Source organism: Cetorhinus maximus, chromosome 11 (assembly GCF_964194155.1).
Source record: "Cetorhinus maximus chromosome 11, sCetMax3.hap1.1, whole genome shotgun sequence".
Taxonomy (NCBI): Eukaryota; Metazoa; Chordata; class Chondrichthyes; order Lamniformes; family Cetorhinidae; genus Cetorhinus; species Cetorhinus maximus.
The window spans coordinates 24,240,774-24,268,574 of record NC_135889.1 but is presented as its reverse complement, the minus strand read 5'-3'; the positions used below and the strand labels follow the sequence as shown (position 1 = coordinate 24,268,574).

General features: G+C 44.3%; 1 protein-coding gene across 2 annotated transcripts in view; it reads right to left on the bottom strand.

The window, feature by feature from the left end:
* Window positions 1-27,801, bottom strand: part of ftcd (formimidoyltransferase cyclodeaminase) — a 101,864-nt gene that overhangs the window by 52,420 nt on the left and 21,643 nt on the right. For both annotated transcript variants that reach the window (XM_078551680.1, XM_078551679.1), the window contains 4 exons: window positions 21,381-21,560; window positions 18,784-18,921; window positions 16,277-16,408; window positions 9,525-9,586 (listed from right to left, as the gene is read on the bottom strand). In XM_078551680.1, the coding sequence (XP_078407806.1) occupies window positions 9,525-9,586; window positions 16,277-16,408; window positions 18,784-18,921; window positions 21,381-21,560 (512 nt within the window). The remainder of the gene's footprint in view (window positions 1-9,524; window positions 9,587-16,276; window positions 16,409-18,783; window positions 18,922-21,380; window positions 21,561-27,801) is intronic.

Here is a 27,801-nt window from a genome sequence, read left to right as displayed (position 1 = left end):
ACAGGCAAAGGGGACTCGGAGGGAGAGGACAACCTCTGAGATTCCTGAGTGGATGACCCAGGGGTGTCCAGCTGCTGCTCCTCCTCCCTTCGGGTGCCCGGGGACCCCGGCCTGAATCCTCGAGGGGAAAGAGAACCTGGAGGGATGTCAAGCTGCCCTGTTTCCCTCTCGCGTTCCCACTGCAGGAACTCACTCATGGCTCCCACGATGGAGGGCAGGTCTGCACACACCCCTGCGCTCTGCTGGACCAGGGTCTCCTTGGTGTCCGCCATCCTCCCCATGGAGACCTCCATACACACGTGGGGCCCACTTCATCAGACAGCAGGCGGGCGGACTCTTCTGACTCATGTGCCACTCTGCGGAGGACTTCCAACAGCTCTGCATGATGTTCCCCCGCCTTCTGCTGACTCTCCAGGATGAGTCGAAAGGCCAAATCCAGAGGCTCATCATCTGGCTTGGACCTCACAATTGCCTGTCCCCACCAGTCCTCCATGTGCCGGAGAGCTCGCACGATCCTGCCTCCTGCTGCTGTAGACACGTGTCTGTGGGGTAACCACCAGATTGTGAACCTGAGCCTACTCTAGATCTAGGTTTCACCGAGGTGTGTGTCTCTGCGTTGGTGCAGGGTGTGGGTAAGCGCTGTGATGGGTCTTCCAGGCTGCTTATTTCCAGCTCTTCAATGGAGGAGGTGTCCTTTTGGCTGGTGGTAAGGACCTGGATGGAGCTGAGGGACTGGCTGGCTGACAGTGTCGGTCATTTGGCAGAGCTCCCTGTGAACCAAAGTAGAGATAATTCGTGCATGGCAGCAGAGTCAAAAGCAGGAGAGAGAGCACTGACAGTTGTGTTGAGAGAGGGATGATGTGGTGCAGGATCCTCACATGGGTGTTCGCTGCTGGCCACACTGTCACCACAGGCACGGTCCATGTCCTCACCAGTCAGCACGATGGCACCTTCCTCAAAGTGAGTGAGGGGCCTAACGTGGGCCACTCCACTCCCAGTCTGAGACTTCTCCCTGCTGTTGAGAGCCAGCTTCTCAAGCATGAAAACAGATGGAGAGTGTGTGAACAGGACACATGGCACTGCATGGAATGTTTGTGTGGTGAGCGGAGCCATGGACAGGATGAGGACCCAAGCTCGAGAGGATATGAGCCTGATGGAGATGTGAGGGTGTGTGTGAGAGTTAGTGGTGTTGTCCCTTGAGGTGTGAGATCCCTGTGGATGTGTGATGAATCTGAGAGTGTGTGAATTGCGAGTGATGAGAAGAGTGAGTTACCCTGGCAGAACGGATGGGACCATTCATCCCGTAGTGGCACTGGATAGTTGTCCTCTTTTGCAGGGCCTTGGCACTAACCACCATGGCCACCACCTCACATACTGAAATGGTGATGCGGCTGCCCATCCCGCAGCCAGAGCGGGGTTACAGGATATCTATGCTGACCTGCATGGCGTTCAAAAGGCGCTTGAGGGACATGTCACTAAACCTGAGGGCTGCAGTTTTTTGCCTTTTGGGACCATCTTGTCTTCCATGTGGCAGTCATGGGCTGGAAGCACTGAGGTGTGCATGTGGCTGCACTTTAAATGTGGCACCCGGCATGATGAAGCAGCGAGGTGATGGCGTGGTGGGCGAATGAGTGTCTGCCCGCCATGGAAACGGCGCGTTTCCTGGGAATGCATAATTAATGTGGGGGGTTTGGGATGATACGGAGTGAAAAGCCGCCACTGAGGCCGACGGGTAGAACATCGTCTTACCCACCTGCTCCCACACTTAGTGCGAATTTGGGACAATTCCGCCCATGGTGTGGTGAGAATGTGGAGCTTGTTGCTACATGGAGTTATTGAAGCAGGTAATATTTATGCTCATAAAGGGAGGCTTGATGTATACTGGAGTCAATCTTTACACACTTTTGTAAGCATTTATTTACAGAGTTACACATTATAAACATGCACCTCCTAACCCAACAGCCACAGTTTTAATCTGTGCCTATTTATAGGGGCACAAGTGAATCCCCAGTTAATGTTCACCACCTACAAATGTTTAATCCCAATTAATATACAGTTAACATCTTGCATGGGACAGAAACATCTCCACTTCAATCTTACCCCAAGATAAATGCAATTTGAAAATACCCAAGATTTCAGAGCCCTCTCACAACATTGCAAGAGGAGTGTAATTTTAATGTAGAAATCACATCTCTCGTGATAATTTTGAGAGAGTTGGTGTGTCTTTCTCTTTTTATCACCCATCTCTCCCTCAGCCCCAATTGAAAGCCACTCCTCCTACTCAGGCCTGATCGCAGATCCCCTACCCATCACCCCTTGTATGGTAATCTGATGTGTAATCTACCTTTAAGAAGAATGTTATAATGGAAGATCACATGATGTTAGTATCCAATTGCAGAGTAGCACGGGCTACCTTAGCAATCATTAGTCAGTAGGAGTAGTCTAGAGTTAGAGTCTGTAATGTAGAGACAGTTGTAAGCACACAAGTGTAGCTGCTTGGTTCCTTTGTAAATAAATAGATTGTGTTCTACATAAGAACTGTCTGCTGATCTACTCTGTCGATAGTACCAACTCGGACATCCCAAAACAAGTGTGCAACCCGGATCCATTAGTCCAACTAAATTAGTGACCAGGGTCCAACAGATTGGCGACAAGGAAAAAGCAAGAAAAAGCGAGGAAGGAAATCGGGCTGTACCTCGCATGGTAATTGTAAGTAGAATTTCCATCCTAGTCGCCAAAGTAGTCCCCTTGAAGCATGCCACAGTTTGGAAGAGTTGATCCTTTTGATCCAAATGTGGACAATTGGTCTCATTATGTTGAACGCGTTCTTTTTCCAAGCTAACGACATTTAGGGGGAGAAGAGGTGAGCAATCCTCTTATCCACATGTGGGAGTAAGACCTATGGATTGATTCGAAGTTTGGCAGCACACAGTGTCCCAGAATTGAAAAGTTTTGATGACTTAGTGAACCTTGTGAAGAGTCAGTACCAGCCCAGGCCCTCGGTAACAATACAATGGTTCAAATTTAACTCAAGAAATAGAGCCCCAGGGGAGACAGTTGCTTGTAATGTGGCAAGTCTGAAACAGTTAACAGAATATTGTGAGTTTGGTACATCTATAAATTATATGCTTAGAGATCGTTTAGTGTGCGGTATAAATGAAGATACGATTCAGGAGAGATTACTGTCTGAAACAAATTTGGATTTTCAGAAGGTGCTAGAAATGGCACTGGCCATGGAAAGCGCAGTGAGGGGCTCGAAAGCCATACAGGGAGCGCAAAATGGTGTCGTCCTCCACGTTGGCCAGTAAGCCCCAGCCAAAAAGGGCATGAAAATGTACAGCTCTGATGAGAAGCGGGAAGCAGCCACAGCTTTTGGACAGATAAAAAGAAATGACTTAGCAGCAAAAACATGGAATTATGGTAACAGAGGTGGAAGCAGACAACCTTGTAATGAATGGGAGTTTTAAAAAAATAGAATGTTTTTACTGTCATCGAAATGGACACCTCATGAGACATTGCAAGGATAGGATCAGGCAGATTTTCAATCAAAAGAAAAAACCCCATGAGATTCATAACGTAGAAGAGCCTTAAGTAACAGATTCAGATATTTATTTGTTGTATAATTTAAAGGTAAGAAGAACAAAACCAATCTATGTAACAATGAGGGTGATGTTAGACCTATCAGAATGGAAGTGGACACAGGAGCTTCCACTACGGTAATAGGTGAGCATATCTTTAAATACATGAATTATGGAGAATGTAAATTAAATTTGGAAGAAACAGATGCCAAATTGAAAACTTACGCTGGAGAAGACATCAAAATCAAAGGCATTAGCAGGGTTACTGTACAGTACAGAAGTCAATCAGTAAAATTAGCCTTGGTGGTGGTAGCAGGTGAGGGGCCTTGGTCGAAATTGGCTGGAATAAATTAAATTGGATTGGACCGAGATCTTCCACCTGAGAGCCAGTGCGCTACTTGAGCTACTACAAAAATACGCCTCAGTTTTCCAAGATGAACTTGAGAAGATCCAGGGGCTACAAGCAAAAATTCATGTAGATCCAGACACTACCCCACTGATTTATGAAGGCAAGGCCAGTACCTTATGCAATGTGGGAAAATGTAGAAAACAAATTGGATAGATTAGAGAAACTGGCAGTTCTCAGAATGGGCAGCACCAATATTTAAACCGACCAAAGTGTTCTAATTTGTGGAGACTACAAATTGACTGTTAATAAGTGGCTAGGTTGGACAGACACCCCATACCAAAAATTGAAGACCTACATGCTAAGCTAGCGGGTGGAACCGCTTACATGAAGCTTGATATGAGTCATGCTTATAAACAATTGGAGTTAGAGAAGGCTTCACAGAAATTTGGCACAATTAATACACACAAAGGGTTGTACCAATATACCTGTTTGCCATTTAGTGTATCCTCAGCATTCCAGAGAACAATGGAAAGTTTACTGCAGGGATTACCTCACATTGTAATTTATTTAGATGACGTTCTGGTGACAGGGCTCACTGAAAAGGAGCATTTGGCAAACTTGGAAGAAGTTTTGAAATGTTTCTCGCAGGTGGGAGTGTGTTTAAAAAAAGAAAAGTGTGCGTTCCAAGCGAAGGAGGTAATTTATTTAGGTCACAGGGTAGATTCACAGGGCCTCCACCCAGTTGAGGAAAAAGTGAGAGCCATTAGAGAGACACCAGCGCCAAAGAACACCTCCAAGCTCAAATCATTCTCGGGGATGATCAATTAGTATGGATGCTTCTTGCCTAATTTGTTGACAGAACTGGCACCCCTGTATTACCTACTCAAGAAAAAACAACAATGATCTTGGCAAACACAGAAAGAAACTTTCACAAAGGTGAAACAACTGTTGCACTCATCCACCCTATCAGTAAATTTTGTCCAAATAAAATAGTTTTGACATGTGGTGCATCGCCCTATGGAGTGCTCTCCCATCGAATGGACGATGGCTCAGAACGACCAATTGGATATGTATCAAGAACGCTCAACACAACAGAAAAAGAAGGCCTGTCCATCATCTTTGGTGTCAATAAATTTCACCAGTATGTACACAGTCGTCATTGTGCTATCGTTTCGGACCACAAGCCTTTGCTAGGATTGTTCAGCGAGGACAAGGCCATACCATCCATAGCCTCGGCAAGAATACAAAGATGGGCGTTGATTCTGGCAGCGTATGATTATACTTTCATCCACAGGCCTGGAAATCAGATTGCAAACGCTGATGCACTTAGTTGTTTGCCTTTGAAAGAAAACAATGAGAATGTTCCAGGTCCTCAAGAACTTGTTTTATTATTGAACTTCTTAGATTCATCACTGGTATGTGCTAGACAGATCAGAGATTGGACAAGTCGAGACCCAATCTTATCCAAAGCAAGAGAACAAGTTCTTCATGGTTGGTCACAAGAACAGGAATCTGACAAAATGAAACCGTATTTTCACAGAAGGTATGACATAACGAGCCAGGATGGTATCTTCTTGTGGGGAGCACGAGTGATTGTTCCTCCAAAAGGACAAAAGCCTTTATTAACTGAACTACATAGTGCACATTCAGGTATTTCCCGAATAAAGACCATACCACACAGCTACCTATGGTGGCCTGGAATGGATAGGGAAATAGAGAGTATGGTGAGAAGTTGTATGAAGTGTCAGCAAGTGCAAAAGTTACCTTACCTTCAACAGCTCCGTTACACCCTTGGGTGTGACCAGGAAGGCCATGGGTGCAATTACATATTGACTATGTGAGACCTTTTTTTTATTCATTTATTCACAGGATGTGGGTATCGCTGGCTACTCCAGCATTTATTGCCCATCCCTAGTTGCCCTTGAGAAGGTGGTGGTGAGCTGCCTTCTTGAACTGAAGTCCCTGTGGTGTAGGTACACCCACACTGCTGTTAGGGAGGGAATTCCAGGATTTTGGCCCAGTGACAGTGAAGTAACAGTGATATATTTCCAAGTCAGGATGGTGAGTGGCTTGGAGGGGAACTTGCAGGTGGTGGTGGTCCCATGTATCTGCTGCCCTTGTCCTTCTAGATGGCAGTGGTCTTGGGTTTGGAAGGTTCTGTCAAAGGACCCTTGGTGAATTCCTGAAGTGCATCTTGTAGATGGTACACACTGCTGCTAATGTGCGTTGGTGGTGGAGGGAGTGAATGTTTGTGGATGTGGTGCCAATCAAGCGGGCTGCTTTGTCCTGGTGTCAAGCTTCGAGTGTTGTGAGAGCTGCACTCATCCAGGCAAGTGAGGAGTATTCCATCACACTCCTGACTTGCGCCTTGTAGACTGTGGGCAGGCTTTGGGGAGTCAGGAGGTGAGTTGCTCATCGCACTATTCCTAGCCTCTGATCTAGCCACAGTATTTATATGGCTAGTCCAGTTCAGTTTCTGGTCAATGGTAACCCCCAGGATGTTCAAAGTGGGGGATTCAGTGATGGTAATGCCACTGAACATCAAGAGGCGATGGTTGGATTCTCTCTTGTCGGAGATGGTCATTGCCTGACACTTGCATGGCACAAATGTTACTTGCCACTTGCCAGCCCAAGCCTGGATATTGTCCAGGTCTTGCTGCATTTGGACATGAACTGCTGAGCATTGTGCAATCATCAGCGAACATCCCCACTTCTGACCTTATGATGGAAGCAAGGTCATTGATGAAGCAGCTGAAGATGGTTGGGCCTAGGACACTGCCCTGAGGAACTCCTGCAGTGATGTCCTGCTGCTTATGTTGTTTGACATGCAAGTAGTCCTTTAGTGTTAAAGCTTCACCAGGTTGACACATCATTTTTAGGTATGCCTGGTGCTGCTCCTGGCATGCCCTCCTGCACTCTTCATTGAACCAGGGTTGATCCCCTGGCGTGATGGTAATGGTAGAGTGGGGGATGTGCCGGGCTGTGAGGTTACAGATTGTGTTCAAGTACGATTCTGCTGCTGCTGATGGCCCACAGCTCCTCATGGATACCCAGTCTTGAGTTGCTAGATCTATTCGAAATCTATCCCATTTAACATGGTGGTAGTGCCACACAACACGATGGAGGTAATCCTCAATGTGAAGGCGGGATTTTGTCTCCACAATGACCGTGCGGTGGTCACTCCTACCAATACTGTCATGGACAGATGCATCTGCGGCAGGCAGGTTGGTGAGGATGAGGTCAAGTATGTTTTTCCCTCTTATTGGTTCCCTCACCACCTGCTGCATACCCAGTCTAGCAGCTATGTCCTTTAGGACTCAGCCAACTCGGTCAATAGTGGTGCTACTGAGCCACTCTTGGTGGAGGACATTGAAGTCCCCCACCCAGAGTACATTCTGCACCCTTGCCACCCTCAGTGTTTCAGTGCTGTTCAACATGGGGGAGCATCGATTCATCAGCTGAGGGAAGGCAGTATGAGGTAATCAGCAGGAGGTTTCCTTGCCCATGTTTGACCTGATGCCATGACCTGATGGGGTCCAAAGTCAATGTTGAGGGCTCACAGGACAACTCCCTCCCAACACCATACCACTGTGCCGCCATCTCTGCTATGGGAACAATGTTTCTCCTTATTGTTGATGCTCATTCAAAATGGATGGACATAGAGGTGAAGTCAGCAACTTCTGCTACAATTGACAAGCTACATCAAAGTTTTGCCATCAACTGACTACTAGAAGTGGTCGTATCAGATAATGGCACGGCATTTACGAGTGCTGAGTTTCTACGGTTTATCAGCCTCAACGGTATCACTCTTGTAAAATCTTCACCATACCACCCTTGCTTGAATGGACTAGCCGAGGGAGCGGTTCAAGCACTGAAAACTGATATGAAGAAATTAACTGGAGACTCCATAGTGACCAAGCTAGCACGTTTTCATTTCCATTATAGGACCACCCCTCACACAACAACAGGTGTCACACCTGTGGGATTGTTGATGAAACCCCGCCTCAGAGTGAGATTGAGTTTAGTAATGCCAAAATTAGGGGGGGGGGGGGGGGGGGTGCTGCGGGGGGAGGCGGAAATGCGTCAGGGAAGTCAGAAAACTGGATATGACTGGCATAGTCGTGACAGAAAGTTTACCGTAGGAGAGATGGTATATGTGAAAAACTTTGGAGAAGGACCCAAATAGTTACCAGGTAAAATAAGTGTAGTGACTGGACCTCTTTCTTACCATGTGAAAGTGGAACACCGAGCCATTTGGAGACACATAGGTCATATATGGAAGAGAGAAACAAAATATCCGGAAATGATTCCCTCAGTGTTCATGACTGCGTCAACATCTCCTGTTGAAAGAACTCAACTGAGTACAGATGTGTCTGAAGGGCTGGATGTACCTGCAAGAGTTGAGGAAACAGATTTGCAGGTGCCCACCGAAGAACCTGATGTTCGGACAACACCAGAAAAGCAGGTTCCTGACAAGCATCTGAAGTTGTAGAGCTGAGACATTCTACACACAAGGAAACCCCAAGAAAGACTGAATTTGTAAATTATCTGTGTAAATAAGTTGATATTTTGAGAAAAATTGTAATTGTAACTGAAATGTATTTCTGAGTAAAGGGGAAGAGATGTTGTAATCTGATGTGTAATATACCTTTAAGAAGAATGTTATAATGGAAGATCACATGATCTTAGTATCCAATTACAGGGCTACCTTAGTAGTCAGTAGGAGTAGTCTAGAGTTAGAGTCTGTAATGTAGGGACAGGGTTTGATTTGTAAGCACACAAGTGTAACTGCTGAGTTCCTTTGTAAATAAATAGAATGTGTTCTACATAAGAACTGTTAGCTGATCTACTCTGTTTATGGTACCAACTCGGCCATCTCGAAACAAGCATGCAACCCAGATCCATTAGTCCAACTAAACTAGTGACCAGGATCCAACAACTTGCTTGAAGGTTTCCCCTCCAACCCAGCCCGGATCACAGCCTCTCCCCCAAATAACTGGCCCCAACTACCCATCTCACCCTCACAATTGCCTGGGACTGTCCACAAGGACCCCCATGCAGTTGCAACCTCTTGCTGCGGGTGTTCCCGCCGCTTAGCCACCGTCCAGGGGGAGATGGCCCTTTAATATCTTAATGAGGCTCCGTTATTAACTCTGACACGACTTCTGCATCCACAGCCTCACCTCACCTGCACTCTTTATGGCCCTGATAGTTACAAGAAGTTTGATTATCTCTCTTCAGCTTGATCTTCCTTACACTTTGACTGAAGTTTATCTTTTCAGGTACCTCATGTTGGAGCCATTATTTTAGGTGTCAGAGCAAAATAAATCAAATGGCTGGAAATACCCTCAGAGTTATACCTGCTCCATTGTTTTAACATTTTGGGGATCACCACAAACCCTGTGTTGAAGAGGTGGGAGCAATTCTGAAGAAACTCCTAGCCATGGCGTTTGCTCTTAAATCTTTGCTTGTGTCACTTCAAAAGCCACCAGGCCTTTGTTCATTGGTGCATAGTACAGCAATACTACTGTTGTTTTAAAATGCCATTTTTGCCATACTAATACATTCTTACTAAGAAGTGTTATTCCATAACTTACTCAATTATTCGTTCTTTAGCATTGAAAGGAGCGAGAGAATCCAGTCCCAGGCGGCTTATAACCTGTGGTAAAGAAGATAGAGCAACACGATTAGGAACTTAGGGAAATAGGAACAGGAGCAGACCAGTCAGCTCCTCAAATCTTTTTGGTTATTTAAATAGATTATGGGTGACCTGTAGCTTAACTCCATGTAACCACCATGGCTCCATAATGTTTAACACTTTCGCCTAACAAAAATTAAAGGAGGAAATGACTACAATTCAAAATAGCATGGTGTTAAGAAAAACATTAGCATCTTAAATAAATACTCACTGATTGCCTATATACTTAGTATGGTAGAATAGAGATATCCCACACATACCCAATATGGTCCAATGGAGGTCTATTACTCATACCTAGTATGGTAGGATGGAAATATCCCATACATACCTTCTATGATAGGATGGGGATATTCCACATAAACTTGGACAAGCCCAGACTTGGGGAGGGGGGTGGGGGGTGCAGTGGGCAGAAGGGGAAGACATCCTTCCCTGCATTTTAAAGATATGTCTCAAAGGCACATCAGTGCTTCCTCATGAGAAACACATGTATGGAATGTATGAAGCATAGGGATAATCAGAGTACATGGTATTTCCTATACGTGTGTATTATCATGAAAGTATGTGGTAAAGGTGAGTGATAAACTGTATGTGGGACATTTCCATATGATAATTAATAACGTCCCTATCCCTCTGCTACTCTCCATTTTGCCTCAGGCCTCTCTCCAGTACATTCCAGTCTGAAGCTCTTATTGCTTTGCATTTCTTTCCCGGCTACACTTTGTCTCCTTTAAATTCATTTCTTCAACCATCTATCTCCTTTATCAACTCTTACTTGACCCTTGGTCTTTAAATAATTGCTTGTGACCCTAGCTGGCAGTGTTAACAGTTTCCTAACCTCAGCACTGTCCTTCTCTCCTTCAAAATCCCTCTTCAAAAAAACCTATATTTACCATCTCTCTCTGTATCATCCCAGCTATAATCTCTTATCCTCTTGAAGACCCTTGAACACATCATAGTCACAATATGTCAGTTGTGGCTCAATTACAGAATTCTTACCCGGGAGTTGGAAGGCTGTGGGCTCAAGCCCCACTCCAGAAACTTGTACGCATGATCTAGTCTAACACTCCAGTGCAGTACTGAGAGAGTGCTGCATTGTCAGAGATTCTGTACTGCAGATGAGATGTTCAAACAAAGCCACCTTTGCCCACTCAGATGGACAGAAGATCCAACAACACTATGTGGAAATCTTCATCCAATGTCACTAAAAAAATTATCCATCTAACCATTATGACATTGCTGCCTGTGGAAGCCTGCTGTGCACAAAATGGCTGCCACATTTCCTATATCATAACTATGGCTATGACAAAGCCCTTTGAAATTTCTGGAGCTGGTAAAAAGTTTCACCTGTTTTATTTGCAAACAGCAAGTGAACATACAGACTAACAGCTGTAATAAAATTTCACCTTAATTCAACTCCTTCTGTCCCTCTTAGAGAACAAGAAAAATATACCACAGTATCTCTGTTAGCTAGTCTCAATGAACCTTCACTAGCCTGTTACCTGACTCTAACCAGCTGAAGGCTTGAGAAGAGCAACCTTACTGAATTCTTAGAAGTAGTAACAGAAAAGAATATAAAAAGGCAATACAAGGGTGGATTTTCAAAAGGCCTTCAGCATTAGAGTCACAATGTTTAGCAGGTTGGCTGCAAAACAGGAATCAGTAGGCGTTCAGGGCAGCTACTCAAACTGGTAAAAGGCACAGAAGTGACTGGTGCTGAGACTCGAGAATTGGAATTATAATTTTATAATTTGTGGAGGAGGAATGTTACAAGATGCAAGAAGACATTAACAAACTTTCAGAATGGTCATGTATTTGGTAAATTAATTTTAATATAGTTGTGTGAAGTGATGGATTTTGGTAGGAAGAATGAGGAGGCCACATATTGCTTGGATTATAAGATTCTAAGTAAGGTATAGGAGCAAAGGGATCTAGAGGTACAGATACACAGGTCACAAAAAGAAGCAACTTAGTTAATAAGACCATCTCATGAGACTGAGAGAAGCGGGGGTGTAGGGCTGGTTAGGGGGGTAAAACACAGCCTGGGAGCAGAGCTGTTGGAGAGTGAGAGGAGTTTGGGTGGAGGGTAAAACCTGGCCTGGGAGCAGAGCTGAGAGAGAGTGAGAGGAGTTTGGGGGGCGGGGGGTTGGGGAGTGGGGAGGTAAAACCCGGCCTGAGAGCAGACCCCCAGGATGCATCAGGAATTGGAGCTTCTAAATCAACAAAAAAAATCAAGGAGTGAATGACACTTGTTGCACAAGTAGTTGTCCAGGACTAAAGAAACATTCTGGAATTCCCACAAAGGAAAGCATGTGCATTCCACAGGGCTGGGATGTTTGCCATGCCTCTATTTATTAATCAACTAAACTTAACAAAATAAACTAAAAACTTAAATTAAAAAAAAGCTTATCCAGTTTGTTCATTTAGTATGTAATATTCTTAGCCCTGAGATTAGCACATCTCCTGAACTTGGAGCAAAAATTAAGCTGCAATCTTCACAAATAGTCACCTACCTGCTGCCCTGTTGACAACTGAAGCAGCTTGAGCTCCAGGTTTCAAAGCTTGAACAGCAGCCGGAATCTCTGCAGTGCATCTAGTGCATCCATGAGGCTGAAAACTATGAAGGTAGCATATTTCTGGATGTGGTCACCCCCGAGGTTAAGGGTGTGCAGGCAGAGAGGAAATAAGTGATAGCCAGACAGTCAAGGAGAGCCAGGCAGATTGTGCAGGAGTGCCCTGAGCACATCTCATTCTCCTCATTCAGTTCTAAATATTGGTGAGTGTGACGGTTCCTCAGGGGAATGCAGCCAGAGCCAAGTCCACGGTGACATGTGTGGCTCAGCTATACAGGGCTGGAGTGGAGGGGGGTTGGGGGGGGGGGGGGGGGGCGGGGAGCGGTGTTGGTGGGAAGAGGAAGATTGGGAATGCAGTAGTGACAGAGAATTCTATACCTAGAAAAACAGAAAGATGCTTCTGCTGCCGCAGATGTGAATCCAGGATGGTATGTTATCTCCTTGGTACCAGGGTCAAGGATGCCACTGAGTGGCTGCAGAGCATTCTGAGGATGGAGAGTGGACAGCCAGAGGTCATGGTCCATAACAGTACCAATGACATAGGTTGAGAGAGGGATGAGATCCCGCAGCAGATTTTAGGGAGCTAGGAAGGAGACTTGCAAGTAGGACCTCAAAAGTACTAATCCCCAAATTACTCCCAGTGTCATGTGTTAGTGATGACGGAAATAGGGGGATAGAGCAAATGAATACATGGCTGAAGAGATGGTGCAGGAGGGAGGGCCTTAGATTCTTTGAACATTCGGACCCCTTCTGGTGAAGATGGGATGTGTACAGACAAGACGGGTTGCACCTCATCAGAGCTGGGACGCCTCAACAACACTTGGTTGGTCAGTTTGTTATTGCTATTGGGAAGGGTTAAAACTAATTTAGTAGGGGGATAGGAAGCACACTGTAGCATTAGGAAGGATAAACAACATACACAAAGGATTGAGAGAGACAGATAGCACTAGAGTAAGAAATAGTAAAGGTGCTGGATGGGGTCAGACTAAGAGGAATTATAGTAGGATCCTTTTCACATAAATGCATACAGCATTGTATATAAGGTTGGTGCATTGAGGCACATAGAGCCACATAGGAATATGATTTTTGGGGGATAACAGAAACCTGGCTCAAAAGGTACAGGAATGGGTGTTAAAAATCCTTGGATACAAGGTATTCAGGAAAATCTGGGAGGGAAGGAAAGTGGTTAGAGATGTTGCAGAATTGATTAAGGAGAATATTAAAGTGCTGGGGAGAAAAGATGTCCTGCAACAGTCAAGGACAGTATATATTTGTTTAGAGTTTAAAAAGAAACATTATTCATACCATTACACTACTGAGTGTCTACTATTATATTTGTATACCAATGGGAAAGATATAGAGGAACAAATTTGTAGGGAAATTATAGAGAGTTGCAAGAACTATTGAGCAGTGATAATGGGGGACATTGTGAACTGAGATAGCAATAGTGTAAGGGGCAGAGAGAGAGGAGAGTATCAGAAGTGTTTGAAGGAGAATTTTCTGGATCAGTACATTTCTAACCAAACGAGGAAGGAGGCTGAATCTGGTTCTGGAAAATGAGGTGGATCAAATGTCAGTATGGGGAACAGTTATGGAATGATCATAGTTATCATAAGATTCAGATTAGCTTTGGAAAAGGACAAGGAGAAATCTAAAGTAAAAGCACTGCAGGAACTTGCCAAGACTCTATAGACAGCACCTTCCAAACCCATGACCACTACCATCTAGAAGCACAAGGGCAGCAGATAGATGGGAACATGACCACTTGGAAGTTCCCCTCCAATCCACTCACCATTCTGACTTGGAAATATATTGCCATTCCTTCACTGTCGCTGGGTCAAAATCCCGGAACTCCCTCCCTAACAGCACTGTGGGTGTAGCTACACCACGGGAACTGCAGCGGTTCAAGAAGGCAGCTCACCATCACCTTCTTAAAGGGTAATTGGGGATGGGTAATAAATGCTGGCCCAGCCAGTGACACCCATATCCCATAAATGAATTTAAAAAAAATTAATGGGAGGAGGGCCAATTTCAGTGGGAGACCTGTCCTGGGTAAATTGGAATGAAAGATTGCCAGGCAAAGCTATAATCAAGCAATTGGCTGTCTTCAATGAGGAGATGGTTCAGGTATAGTTGAGGTACATCCCCAAAAGGGAGAAATGTAGGGCAACCAAAGTCAGAGCTCCCTGGATGATGAAAGATATAATTGAAGCAGGAAAAGGGGACATATCAAGTTGTCAGGTTGTCAGATTGATAATAGAAGTGAGAATCAGGTTGAATCTAGAAAGTTCAAAGGAGGAGTCTGTGCTAGGACTACTTTTTATTTTATATATATTAATGATGTAGAGCTGAGTATTTCAAAATTCAAGATGTCACAAAACTTGGAAAAATTGTGAACTCTGGAGGAGGATATTAATAGACTTGAAGGGGACATAAGCAGCCTGGTGGATTGGGCGTACACATGGCAGATGAAATTTAATGCAGAGGAATGCAAAAGTGATACATTGGTAGGAAGAACAAGGAGAGCAATATTAACTACAGGGTGCAATTCTAAACGGGGTGCAGGAACAGAAACATCTGGGGGTGTTTGAGCACAAATCATTGAAGGTGACAGGGCAGGTTGAGAAAGTAGCTAAGAGGGCTTTACAGGATTTACAAAATCAAGACATAGGTCAAGGAGGTTATGATGATCACTGATTTAGCCTCAACTGGAATATTGTGAGCAAATTCTGAGCACCACACTTTAAGAAGAATGTGAAGGCTTTAGAAAGGATGCAGAAAAGATTTTCAAGAATGGTTCCAGGGATGAGGAACTTCAATTATGAGGCTTAATTGGAGAAGCTGGGGCTTTGGAGAAGAGTAGGTAGGGAGGAGATTTGATAGAGGTGGTGTTCAAAATCATGAGGGGGCTAGATAGAGCAGGTAAAAAATGTTCCCTTTGGCAGAGGGAACAGGAGGACACAGGTTTAAGGTGATTGGCAAAAAAAATGACGACATGAGCAAACTTTTTTTTCCATGCAGTGATCAGTTAGCATCTGGAATGCTTGCTTGAGAACATAGTGGAGGCAGATTCACACATGGCTTTCAAAAAGGGAAATTGGATAAGCACCTGAAGATAAAACTGCAGGGGTATGGGAAAAGGGCAAGAGTGTGGGTCATGCTGGATTGTCTTGCAGAGAGCCAACACAGGCTCAGGGAGCTGAATGATCCCCTTCTGTGCTGTAACCATTCTAGAATTGCTATGATTCTATGATAAAAAGCAAACAAAACACTGGAGTTCATTTCTCGAGGGATTGAAAAGCTGTTAGCAGTCATGGGAGGATCCAAAACTCAAGATCATAAACATAAGATATTCACTAATAAATCTATTAGGAATTCAGGAGAAACATTTTTACCCATAGATGCAAAGCTCACTACCACATGCAGTTGTTGATGCACTTAAGGGGTAGTTAGGTAAGTACTTGATGGAGAAAGGAATAGAAGGGTATGCTGATAGAGTTAGACATGGGAGGTGTAGTATAAAAGGTTAATGTTAAATATGTAAATATATAATCTACATTATCAGTGACGTAAGATCACATGACAATAGAGCATAGAGAGAGATAATTCTAGGTGGAGCCTCATGCCGAGTCTGCATTGTACAATGTTCAAGAAAAGGTAGAGTTTATCAGCAGTCTTGCCTCCAGAAGTATCTATAAGTCAAGATCATGAACAGCCCCATCTAAGACCTGCAATGATGACAACAGAGGAGGAGGCCTGTGTAGAACATAAATGCTGGCACACACCAATTGGGCTGAATGGCCTGTTTCTGTGCTGTTGACTCAATGTAAGTTTTCCCTCAATTAGGTTAGATTCCCTTTCCAGATCTCGCTGAGTGACTGACTTCCAATGAATCTGTCTCTCTCTCTCCACCTTTCCTGCTGTATTTATTGGAAGTGAAATGGCAACGCTTCTGTCTCCACAGGTCTGAGATGGAAGTAATTCTCTAGCATGACCATTCCTCACATTAATAGGCACTAAAGTCAGAAAACCCTGCCCCATGAAGGGGAATCAATCATCCCCATTTGCAGGTAACACTTACCAATCGGACTTTGTGCTCTTCCTCAAGAATAAATAAGTTTTCCTTCTTCATGTAAAATTTTGCAGCATCCAACATGGCTTTCAATGGGATGAGGCCTACAATCTGGGAACCCACCACGGGCAAGTCCAAATCCTGTGAGGAGAACAGCACATTACCATGGCAACAATGGAGCACCAACTACATTCACATATTAGGAATATTCAGATTGGCAAATCTTACTAAGTCTTCTTCCAAGACTTGCTATGTATCTCCACTCCTATCTGTCTTGTGCTGCCCTTACACATTTCACATAAGGCAACTATATCCAATTCATTATATCCATCATCCATTTTCTTCTCTGCTTCCCTCTCCTATGTTTTCTGTCAATCTTCCCCTCCAATAACTGTTACTGTCTGCTATCTGTTCTACTGATGTGACCGAAGTATTATATCTTTGTCTCTTTGATGTCACGCACTAATTCCCTCTCTTCTCCAGCCATTTCCAGCACTTCCTCATTAGTCTGTCTATATAGGATATGTGGAACATCCTCCTATATTTCTGCATCTTGAATGCATTCTTCTTATCAATAGTCTCTGTTTGTTGTCCGTGTCTCTGAGACATATAACACAGATGACAGTATGTAGCACCTCAGCATTCTTTTCCTAAGATGCAGCTTCAGTTTCTTTGATGTTAACATGTCCTTCATTCTGAAAAAGCTGGTCTTGGCCATCTCAATTCTCCTTCAGATCTTAAAATCACAAATCACAATCTGCCCAAGGTATGTGAACCTTCTACTTGCTCCAGGATCTGTCCAATTTTTTTCAATTTTCACTTCTGGTGTTAGGTCTCTGCTTATTTTCTTCACATTCATTTTTAATCCATGTAACTCCTTGCTTGCACTTTATTTACAATTTCCCGTAATGCCTCTTCAGACTCTGCAATCAGTCCAGTGTCATCTGCATATCTCAAATTGTTGATGTTCAACCCCACCTGCTCCCTCCCCCCACCCAGTGTTACGACCCAGTAGATCTTCTATGTCTCTGAAGATAACTTCAGTGTACAGGTTGAACATAACACATCCCTGACGCACTCCTCTTTTGATTGAGGAGCTGTCTGATGAGCTGCTATCAAGTCTCACCACTACGGATTGATTCCAGTATAGATTCTGAATTATCCTTTTATAATTTCTATTAATTTCTAGTTTGTCTATGCACTCCATTATTTTCTAATGGTAGATGCTATCAAATGCCTTCAGTTTATAAAGCATTCACACACAGGTTTTTGCACTTCCAGGTATCTTTCAATCATCATTCTCAAGTTAAAGATGCTCTCTCTTCTTCCTTTCTTTGGTCTGAACCCTGACTAGTTATCATCTATCACTGTTCCTAGAAACTGGATTACTAGAATAATTTTAATCACATGGGTCATGAGGCTTATTGTCCTGTGCTTTGAACACTCCAGGACTTTTGGTTTCTTTGGGAGCTTAATAAGCACAGGCTGAGAATTTCCAGTCATTGATGTTTTCCAGGACGGAAAATTTGGAGAGGCCGCACTGGAAAATCCTGGCCATTGACTACACAAGATCCTCGGGTAGGAATCCTGTTCTGTAAATATTGTTGCAGAGGTCTGTCAGTATCCCAGTGTTAACATCATTCAGACATTCTGTTTGTATCTCACCAATTCCTGTTGCTTCCATCTTTTTGATTGCTCTACTGACTTCTGTCTCAGTTATCTCTGATCCCCTCTTCCCTCTAATAGTGCCACTTCACTTGTCTTAAATTTTATATAATTCTTTGATGTACTCTACCCATGCAATGATCTCTTGTGCCTTTTCTCCAATTTTTCTGTTTCCTTACAATGATCTTCATACCACTTTTCCTTGGCCTCTCTACATGCTTTCCTATTTCATCACATTCTTCTTTATTGTTCTTTCCTGTCTCCTTTTCTTCATCATTTAATATTTCACCAGTCATCCACTCTTGATGTTTCCTTTTCTCTTTCTTGGTTAGTGTGTTTCATGCTTTGTTTCAGCCTTTCCTGATGCATTCCTGTCATTTCCTCCTCACTAAGATCTTGAATCTGGAACTAAAGTTTCATACTTCTTAGTAACCTCCACAGCATCACTTCATCATCATATCTTCCCCTGTCAGCCTGTCTAAGTTGCCTTGCACTTATTTGGGATTTTCAGCTTGATCTTCATCTTCAGCAGGTAGGGATCTGAATTAACCTGGGGAAGTGAAGGCATTTTTGATGCTGTTCTAGTACCTGTCACTGATCAGAAAATCTATTTGATTTCTGCGAACATATCCTGGACAACAAACAATTTCAACTTTGAACAATAAGTCCCATAACTTTGAGTTAAGAATGTTATTTGAAGCTGAAGGCTGCACTTCCTGTTGCTACCATTTCCTGTTCTTACTGCAAGTAGCCTGCAGTGCATAAATGGTGAAGATGTGCTATCAAATATTGTCCAGCAATAGAAGCTATATAATACAAACTCACAACTTGTTCTGCTTCTTCCACATTACCTTGGCATCCTTATGAACTTCTTCAAATACTGTGTGCAATGCAGTCACCTCAAAATCAAGAAGGTTAATAGACACCTGGGCAATATTGGCCTCTTCCAAGAACCAGCCAATAGCCTGTACTTTGTTCAGACGTCCTGGCTGCACAAAACAGAGTGAGTCACTGAGACACTTCTAAAACGGTTCAAAACGTTACTTTACAAATTACTCTCAGACAACCCTTCACCTAAATAAGTTTTGAGCTCAAAGTGTCATGGCTACCACCTCAATCTTACCAACGCCAGTGACCCCTCTACCCCCAGAGTCTCAATCACTGACAATATGATCTCCAGCCACTCTCTTATATCCCTCATCATTGCATCCCCTACCCCCTTTTAACTCCACCTCCTTTTGCATACGCCCCTGGAAATAACTTCATCCCCAAGCCTTTTATAATTGCACTTTCAAATTCCCAATAGTTTTGTCTTTGACCCTTATTCACCATGACACCTCTGCAACCAACAGCCTGCTCAACCACTTACATTTTTGGTGCCTTGACCCCATCAAAACTTTTATTCTCTCCTATCAAGGTGATTTCTCCTAGTGTGGGCCCTATCTTCTCATCCTCAAGTCTGACTGGGCACAGACATGAGTGTATCTGGTTTTGTCATTGTCGCCAGATCTGGCTGGGCAACATCGACTGATAACAGGCTCTCCTCAGCTCATCATTTTGGCATCACCCTGAAGACCAAAGACCTGGCTACTTTTTTTTTTCACTACACAGCGTGTGCATAAACCCCTCTCCAACTCCAAAAAGTGCCTCTTGCCTTGTCCTCTCATTCCAGTTTTCTCTCATCTCCCTTCATTCCTTCCTTGAGCTCACCTCATTGATGTCTTTGTCCTTGACACCATTCCCATTTAACCAATCCAGATAATATGAGCACAGATCTCAATGTGAGATTTTGCAAATTTAAAAACAAAATCGGGAAATGAAAGACTGGGATCAATAAAGTGACCATGAAGAAGTCAGATAGTCTAAAAATCAGAGCAAGACTTTTCAGGAGTGAAATTAGGAAACATTTCTACACAAAGGATGGTAGAAGTTTAGAACTCTCCTCCACAGAAGGCAATTTATGCTAGATCAATTGTAAATTGTAAACCTGAGACTGATAGATTTTTGTTAACAAAAGGTGTTAAGGGATATGATGCAAAGGTTAAGGGCCAGAATTTTACATCGTTTGAGCGGGTGCACGCCTGACCCGATCTCATGTGAAATCACACGAGAAGACGTTGGGCACGCGTCCCAACGTCTTTGCGCACTCACCTCCAGCTTAGAAGTGGGAATGCATCAGGGAGCCAATCCGACAAGTTATCTTCAAATTTTACACCAGGTCCCAAATTCCACCTGTGCGGGACGAGGAAGATTCTGCCGTTGTGTGCAGGGCTTTGCTGTTGGCCTTTTAGTGATATTGACTAAGGGGGATTTGTCTGGGGAGTCTGAAATGGATCTATTGTAAGGGGATGGTTGGCCTCCAGATCCCAGGAGGTAGTGACTGGCCCCTCAATAGTGAGGTTGTGGAGGACACAGCAGACTACCACAAACCTGGAGACCCTCTTGGATATGTACTGCAGAGATCCTTCTCAGATTGTCCTGTAATTGAGGCGATTGCCCCATGTCCTGGGTTGCAAGTTGCCAGCTCGCTGTTTTTCCCGTATGTTTGTGGATGCACAGTGTGCATTTGCACAGCTCCTGACTGCCCAGGTTCCCCCCTCTCCCTCACAGGATCACCAGCAACCACCTCCCACCAATGCCCGCCCCAATTCACAGGTTCATTAGCCTTCCCCTTTGTGGGTTTGCCAGTTCCCCACCCCCCTCGTGGTTTGCCAGCCTCCCCGCCTACAAATTTGCCAGCACCCACCCCCCCTCACCTGCTCATACACCCCACATGCCAAAATGTCCCTTAATTTTTTTCCCCCCAAGAGTTGGTCACCCTGAAAGCACTAATTGAGTGCTTCCAGGACAGGGCCCATCTTGATGGTTGATGCTTGTTGTTTTAGGAGTGCACAAGGAAGTTGGGCCAAATTTCAAAGGATTTGTGCATTGCATCAACCCATTGATGTCTGTGAATGTCATCATTTCATCCTTTCAACCTCTTCAGGCATGTGCAGGTGTGTGTACCACTCCGGTTGCCTGATGCCATGTGACCAGCAGTGTCTGCCACTAACATGGAAGTACGTTTGTGTACTGCCACTGGAGGCAGTGCTATGGTATTGAATTTCATGCTCTGGGTTTAAAACATCCCATCTGATATAACTCTCCTTTGAAGTCAATGGAGTGTAAAATCAGCCAAGTTGTAAAACCAGCGTCTGCCCCATCTTGTTATTTCCCACCTTGTATGTTGGGTAAAATGACTCAGGTAACATGTTGAAAGCTGCAGATTGGTTGAAGGACAGACTGGTCAGGTGACCCCTTCTGCAGCACCATATCTGTTAGGGCTCTTTCAAGCAAGATGGGTCACTCTGGAAAAAGGAGTCTACTTTGAGGAAACCTATACCTAATGGGTTTGTTTTTAAAGGGTACGCTAATGCCTCCAGGTGAGTTTACATTGAGTAACACTAACCTGGTCCTTCCCTCGACCCTGCTCTCGGATGTTGAGAGCGATGCGATGAGCTTGCTTCTTCGTGCTCAGCAGGTTAACATTGTATGCAATGAGGAAATTTCGTGCTCCAGTTACTGTGGCCCCCCACTGTGGAACGAAAGTTGCCGTGCCAAAATCCGGAGCCCAGTCAGGATTCTGCAGCTGTAATGAGACAGGGTGGAATATTACACATAAGCCACTGGTCTGAAGGGAACTGAAGCTTTGCTGAGTCTCCATGTTATCCCCTTGCATGGGCGATCAGAAGCAAAAGTGATATTCTCCTATCTAAGCTCAGTTCCATCAAGGTCCAATTATCTCTCCAAGACACTTCTTAGCAGAAACACACCACCCGGGTGAGTGGACCCGGAACATTTTGCACAGCTACAGCAAATATCAGGATCTGGTTAAAGAGCTTGGGTTCTTCATGAGAAAATATTTGATAATTTTTCTTTCAAGGCTGTATTTCGTCTGTTACAAAAAAACAAATAGTTCTTCAAACAAAAATATTACAAAAAATTGTGAACATATTATCTTAATAAGCCAGTTGAGGATGTTCTGGAGGTAAGGTTGCCAAACCCTCCAGGGTCAGCCTGGAACCTCCAGGAACTGAAGATCAATCTCCAGTTCACAGTTCCTTTCCTAACAGCACTGTGGGTGTACCTACACCACATGGACTGCAGTAGTTCAAGAAGGCAGCTCACCACCACCTTCTCAATGGCAACTAGGGTTAGTCAATAAATGCTGGCCCAGCCAGCGAAGCCCACATCCCATGAATGGATAACTTTAAAAAAAGCTCTGTGCAACCCTGGAGAAATATCATAGGAACATTAAAAAAGATAGGGGGCAGAATTTTCTGCCTGTTGGGCAGGCGGGCCCAACCCAATCTCTGGCAGGCGGGGAGACAATCCCCGCCGGAGAAGCGGGCCCCGCCGCCATTTTACGTGGGCGGGCCAATTAAGGCTAAGAGCAGCCTCAGGGAGATCACTCAGTTTTAAAAAGACTAAAAATAGAAAAAAAAAACCCTAACATGTCCCCCTCATGTGACAATGTCACATGAGATGGGACATGTTCATAAATTACAGTAAAGCTTTATTAAACTTTTTATAACCCTGCATGAAAACACATCCCGCCAGTGGATGAGGTTTCATGTTTTATCTATTCCCCGCCGGGGCTCCTGGTCTGCCCACCAACCTTAATGTCGGACGGGCAGGTCCTTTAATTGTTTTAATGATCCTGTCAATGGCCTTAATAGGCCATTGACAGGTCGGCGGGCGCACAGCTGATTTTACTGTGCCCCCACCTTCCTGAAAATTTAAATGGGGCGGGATGATGTCGGGGTTCCACCCGAGGTCGTCCCGCGTCATTTTACGCATTGCCGAGCGGGGGGCCCCTGTTCGCCAACGACAAAATTCTGCCCAGGGTTTCTATCTCATTTTCTTTGAGCATTGCACTTTACCTGATATAAAAATATTGAAAATGGGGAGAAAGGCCATTTGGCTGACAGTCAAGCTTCATCCACAGAATCAGAATCTTAATGGCACAGGTAGTGGTGATTTGGTCCATCATGTCAGCACCAGCTCTCCAAATGAGCATTACGACCTAGTGCCATTGCCTGACTTTTCCCTGTACCCCTGCACATTGTTTCTATTCAAATAATCATCCAATGCTCTCTTGAATGCCTCAATTGAACCTGCTTCCACCACACTTCCAGGCAGTGCATTCCAGACCCAAATCACTCGTCGTGTGAAAAAGTTTTTTCTCATGTCACTCTTGATTCTTTTGCAAGTTACTTGAAATCTGTGCCCTCTCGTTCTTGAACCTTTTACCAGTGGGAACAGCTTCAGCTATTCTATCCAGCCCCCTCATGATTTTGAGCATCTCTATCAAATCTCTTCTTAGCCTTCTTCTCTCCAAGGAGAACAGTCCCAACCTCTCCAATCTATTCTCATAGCTGAAGTTTCTTATCCCTGGAACCATTCTTGTAAACCTCTTCTGCAATCTCTCCAATGTGTTCACATCTTTCCTATAATGTGGTGTCCAGAACTGTACACAATACTCCAGCTGAGGTCTAACGAGTGTCTTATATAAATTCAGCATAGCCTCCTTGCTCTTGTACTCTATGCCCCTATTAAAAGCCCAGGATACGTTATGCTTTATAAACTGCTCTTTCCACTTGTCCTGCCATCTTTAATGATCTATGCACATATACACCCAGGACTTTCTGTTCCTGTGCCCCCTTCAAAATTTCACCCCTTATTTTATATTGTCTGTCCATGTTCTTCCTACCAAAATGCATCACATCACACTTCTCCATATTGAAATTTATCTGCTACCTATCTGCCCACTCCACCAACTTATCTATGCCCATCTGAAGTTCCACACCGTCCTCCTCGCAGTTCACAACACTACCAAGCTTCGTATCATCCGCAAACTTTGAAACTGTCCCCTGCACACCAAGATCTAGATCATTAATATATATCAGGAAAAGCAAGGGTCCCAATATTGGCCTCTGGGGAAGCTCCACTATAAACCTTCCTCCAGCCCGAAAAATATCCGTTGACCATTTCTGTTTCCTATTTTTCAGCCAATTTTGTATCCAAGTTGCTACTGTCCCTTTTATTCCATGAACAATAACTTTTCCCACAAGTTGGTTGTGTGGCACTGTGACAAATGCCTTTTCAAAGTCCATGTACACCACATCAACAGCATTACCCTCAACCACCTTTTCTGTTACCTCTTCAAAAGCTCCATCAAGTTAGTTAAACACGATTTTCCCTTTAGAAATCCATGCTGGCTCCTCCTTATTAGCCCATATTTTCCCTTACGACTACTAATTCTATCTTTAATAATTGTTTCTAGAAGCTCCCCCACCACTGAAGTTAAACTGACTGGTCTGTAATTACTGGGCTTATCCTTGCAACCTCTTTTGAACAAGGGCGTAATGTTTGCAATTCTCTAGTCCTCTGGCACCACCTCCAAGTCCAGGGAAGACTGAAAGATTATGGCCAGTGCCCCTGCAATTTCTGCTCTCACTTCCTTCAATATCCTTGGATGCATCTCATACGGTCCTGGTGCCTTGTCAACTTTACGTACTGACAGTCTATTTAACACTTCCCCCTTATCAATTTTCAACCCTTCAAGTGGCAGAGTTTCCTCCTCTGTAACCATGGCCTGGGTAGCATCTGCTTCCTTGGTAAAGATGAATAGGAAGTATTCACTTAATACCTCAGCCATGGCCCCTTCCTCCATGTGTAAATTCCCTTTTAGATCCCTAATTGGCCCTACCCCTCCTTTTACCACCCTTTTACTATTTGTGTGCCTATTGAAGACTACGGGATTCCCCTTTATGTTGGCTGCCAGGCTTTTCTCATAATCCCTCTTCGCTTCTCTAATATGCTTTTTCACCTCCTCTGAACCTTCTGTATTCCACTTCGTTCTCAATTGTATTTTCTACCTGACACCTGTCATAAGCGCACTTTTTTTTCTTTATCTTAATTTCATTCTCCATTTTCATCTAGGGAGCTCTGGATTTGTTTGCCGTCCTTTTCTATCAACATCCTAAAACATACAATACAAATGATCACCGTCTCCTAAATGTTCCCCCACTGACACATGATCTACTTGGCCCACTTCATTTCTAAGAACCAAGTCCAAAAATGCATCTTTCCTTGTTGGATTGAACACATACTGCTGTAGAAAATTCTCCTGAACACAATCTAGGAACTTTTGCCCCTCTCCGCCCTTTAAACTACCACTGTCCCAGTCTACATTTGGGTAATTAAAGTCCCCCATTATAACTACTCCATAATGCCTGCATCTCTCTGTAATTACCCTGCAGATTTGTTCTTCTACATCCTTCTCACTATTTGGCGGTCTGTAGACTACACTGAGCAATGTAATTGCACCTTTTTTGTTCCTTAGCTCTAGCCAAATTGATTCTGTCCTTAAACCCTCTGGAACATCCTCTTTCTCCAGCACTGCAATGCTCTCCTTAACCAATACCACCACCCCTCCTCCTTTCCCATCTCTTCTGAACACATTGTACCCAGGAATATTTAACACCCAGTTCTGCCTTTCCTTGAGCCAGGTCTCTGTTATCGCCACAACATCATATTTCCACATGGCAATCTGCACCTGTAACTCCCCAATCTTATTTACTATACTCCCTGCATTCACATACATGCATAGTAACCCTGATTTAGATTTTGTTACTTTCTCCCTTACTCTAACTTTACCTAGTAACTTACTCTTCTCTATACTAGTGCTATCTGCCCATCCCAGTGTTTTATGCACCGTGGTATTCCTCTCTAATATTTTTTCTTGGTTCCCACACCCCTGCTGAGTTAGTTTAAAGCTCTCCCAACAGCACTAGCAAAACGCCCCACAAGGAACTCAGCCCCAGCTCTGTTCAGGTGCAACCCGTCCGGCTTGTATAGAAGCCATCTCCCCCAGAACCAGTCCCAGTGTCCCAGGAATCTAAAGTCCTCCCTCCTGCACCATCTTTCCAGCCACACATTTATTTGCCTATCCTCCTATTTCTGTACTGCCTGGCACGTGGCACTGGGAGTAATCCAGAGATTACTACATTAGAGGTCCCGCTTGAAAATTTTCTACCTAGCTCCCTAAATTCTGATTGCAGGACCACATATCCCTTCCCACCTAAGTCATTAGTACCAATATGGACCATGACTCTGGCTTTCACCCTCCCCCAGAAGAATGTCCTGCAGCCACTGTGACATCCTTGACCCTGGCACCAGGGAGGCAACATACCATCCTGGAGTCACATCTATGGCCACAGAAATGCCTGTCTGTTCCCCTAACCAATGAATCCCCTATCACTATAGCTCTTCCTTTCTTCTTCCTCCCCTCCTGTACAGCCCATGGTGCCTTAAAACTGGCTCTGACTGCACTCCTCTGAGGAACCAGCTTCCAAAACGGAAAAACGATTTGTGAGTGGGCCCTCAGGGGCCTCCTGTACTACTTGCCTACTTCTCTTGGACTGCCTGTTGGTCACCCATTCCCTCTCAGTCTCCAGGCCCTTAAGCTGCAATGTGACAATCTCTGAACATGCTATCCACGTAGCTCTCAGCCTCGTGGGTGCACCACAGTGACTCCAGCCACCCGCTTGAGCTCTGAAACCCAGAGCTCAAGTTTCTGCAGCTGGCAGCATGTCCTGCACATGTGGTCATCTAGGACACTTGGAGCGTCCATGACCTCACACGTATTACAGGACACGCATTCCACTTGATTGAGCTGCCTTGCCATTTCTTAACTCTACTTCCCTTACATTAACTTTATTCTATTTTGGATTATTTATATTACTTTATTATATTGGCCCTAAACTTCCCTTATTCCTGGCACTTTGCAGGTAATCCCAGTATAGGAACTTTAAAAACATTATATTTTTCAATTTACTCACCAGTTCCTACTTACCATGGCCACCGCTCTTCTTTGAGCAGAGGTAGAAAAGGAAAAGAGCATCTCCTCCCTCCTCACCGAGCTCCCTCAGTCACAAAACTCCAACTGAAGCACTCTACTGGAGCCAAACACAGCACTCCAATGCTGACTTTGTCTGCACTGCAAGATAGCCTACTTTTATACTCTCTGAACCTAGCCTCTTAAAACCTGATTAAGTCAGTTACCTAATTAAGTAGTTTCAGCTGCAAGCAGAGCCTCTATGAGCCCTGTTTAAGGCTGGACTAAAACTCACTTTCTTCCAGCCCTAACAACAACTTTTAGTTAATTTCTAAATTAAAGAAAGACTAGACTTTAGATAGAATTTCACTCTTAATTTAACGCTTAAACTCCCTTAGTCACCAAACTCGAACTGAAGCTATCTACTGTAGCCAAACTCAGCACTCAGTGCAGAGCATCCATCCAATTGGATATTTTTTGTGTTCATTCAGGGGATGTGGGCTTCGCTGGGTAGACCAGTATTTATTGCCCATCCTTAGTTGCCCTTGAAAAGGTGGTGGTGAGCTTCTTTCTTGAACCATTGGAGTCCATGTACCGTAGGTGCACCAACAGTGCTGCTAGGGAGGGAGTTCCAGGATTTTGACCCAGCGACAATGAAGGAATGACGATATATTTCCAAGTCAAGGTGGTGAGTGACTTGGAGGTGAACTTCCAGGTGGTATAGTTGCCATCTATCTGCTGCCTTTGTCTTTCTAGATGGTTGTGGTTGTGAGTTTGGAAGGTATTATCAAAGGAGCCTTGGTAAATTCCCACAGTCCATCTTGTAGATGGTACACACTGCTGCTACTGTGCATTGGTGGTGGAGGGAGTGAATGTTTATGGATATAGTGCCAATGAAGTGGACTGCTTGTCCTGGATGGTGTCCAGCTTCTTGAGTGCTGTGGGAGCTGCACTCATCCAGGTAAATGGGGAGTATTCCATCACACTC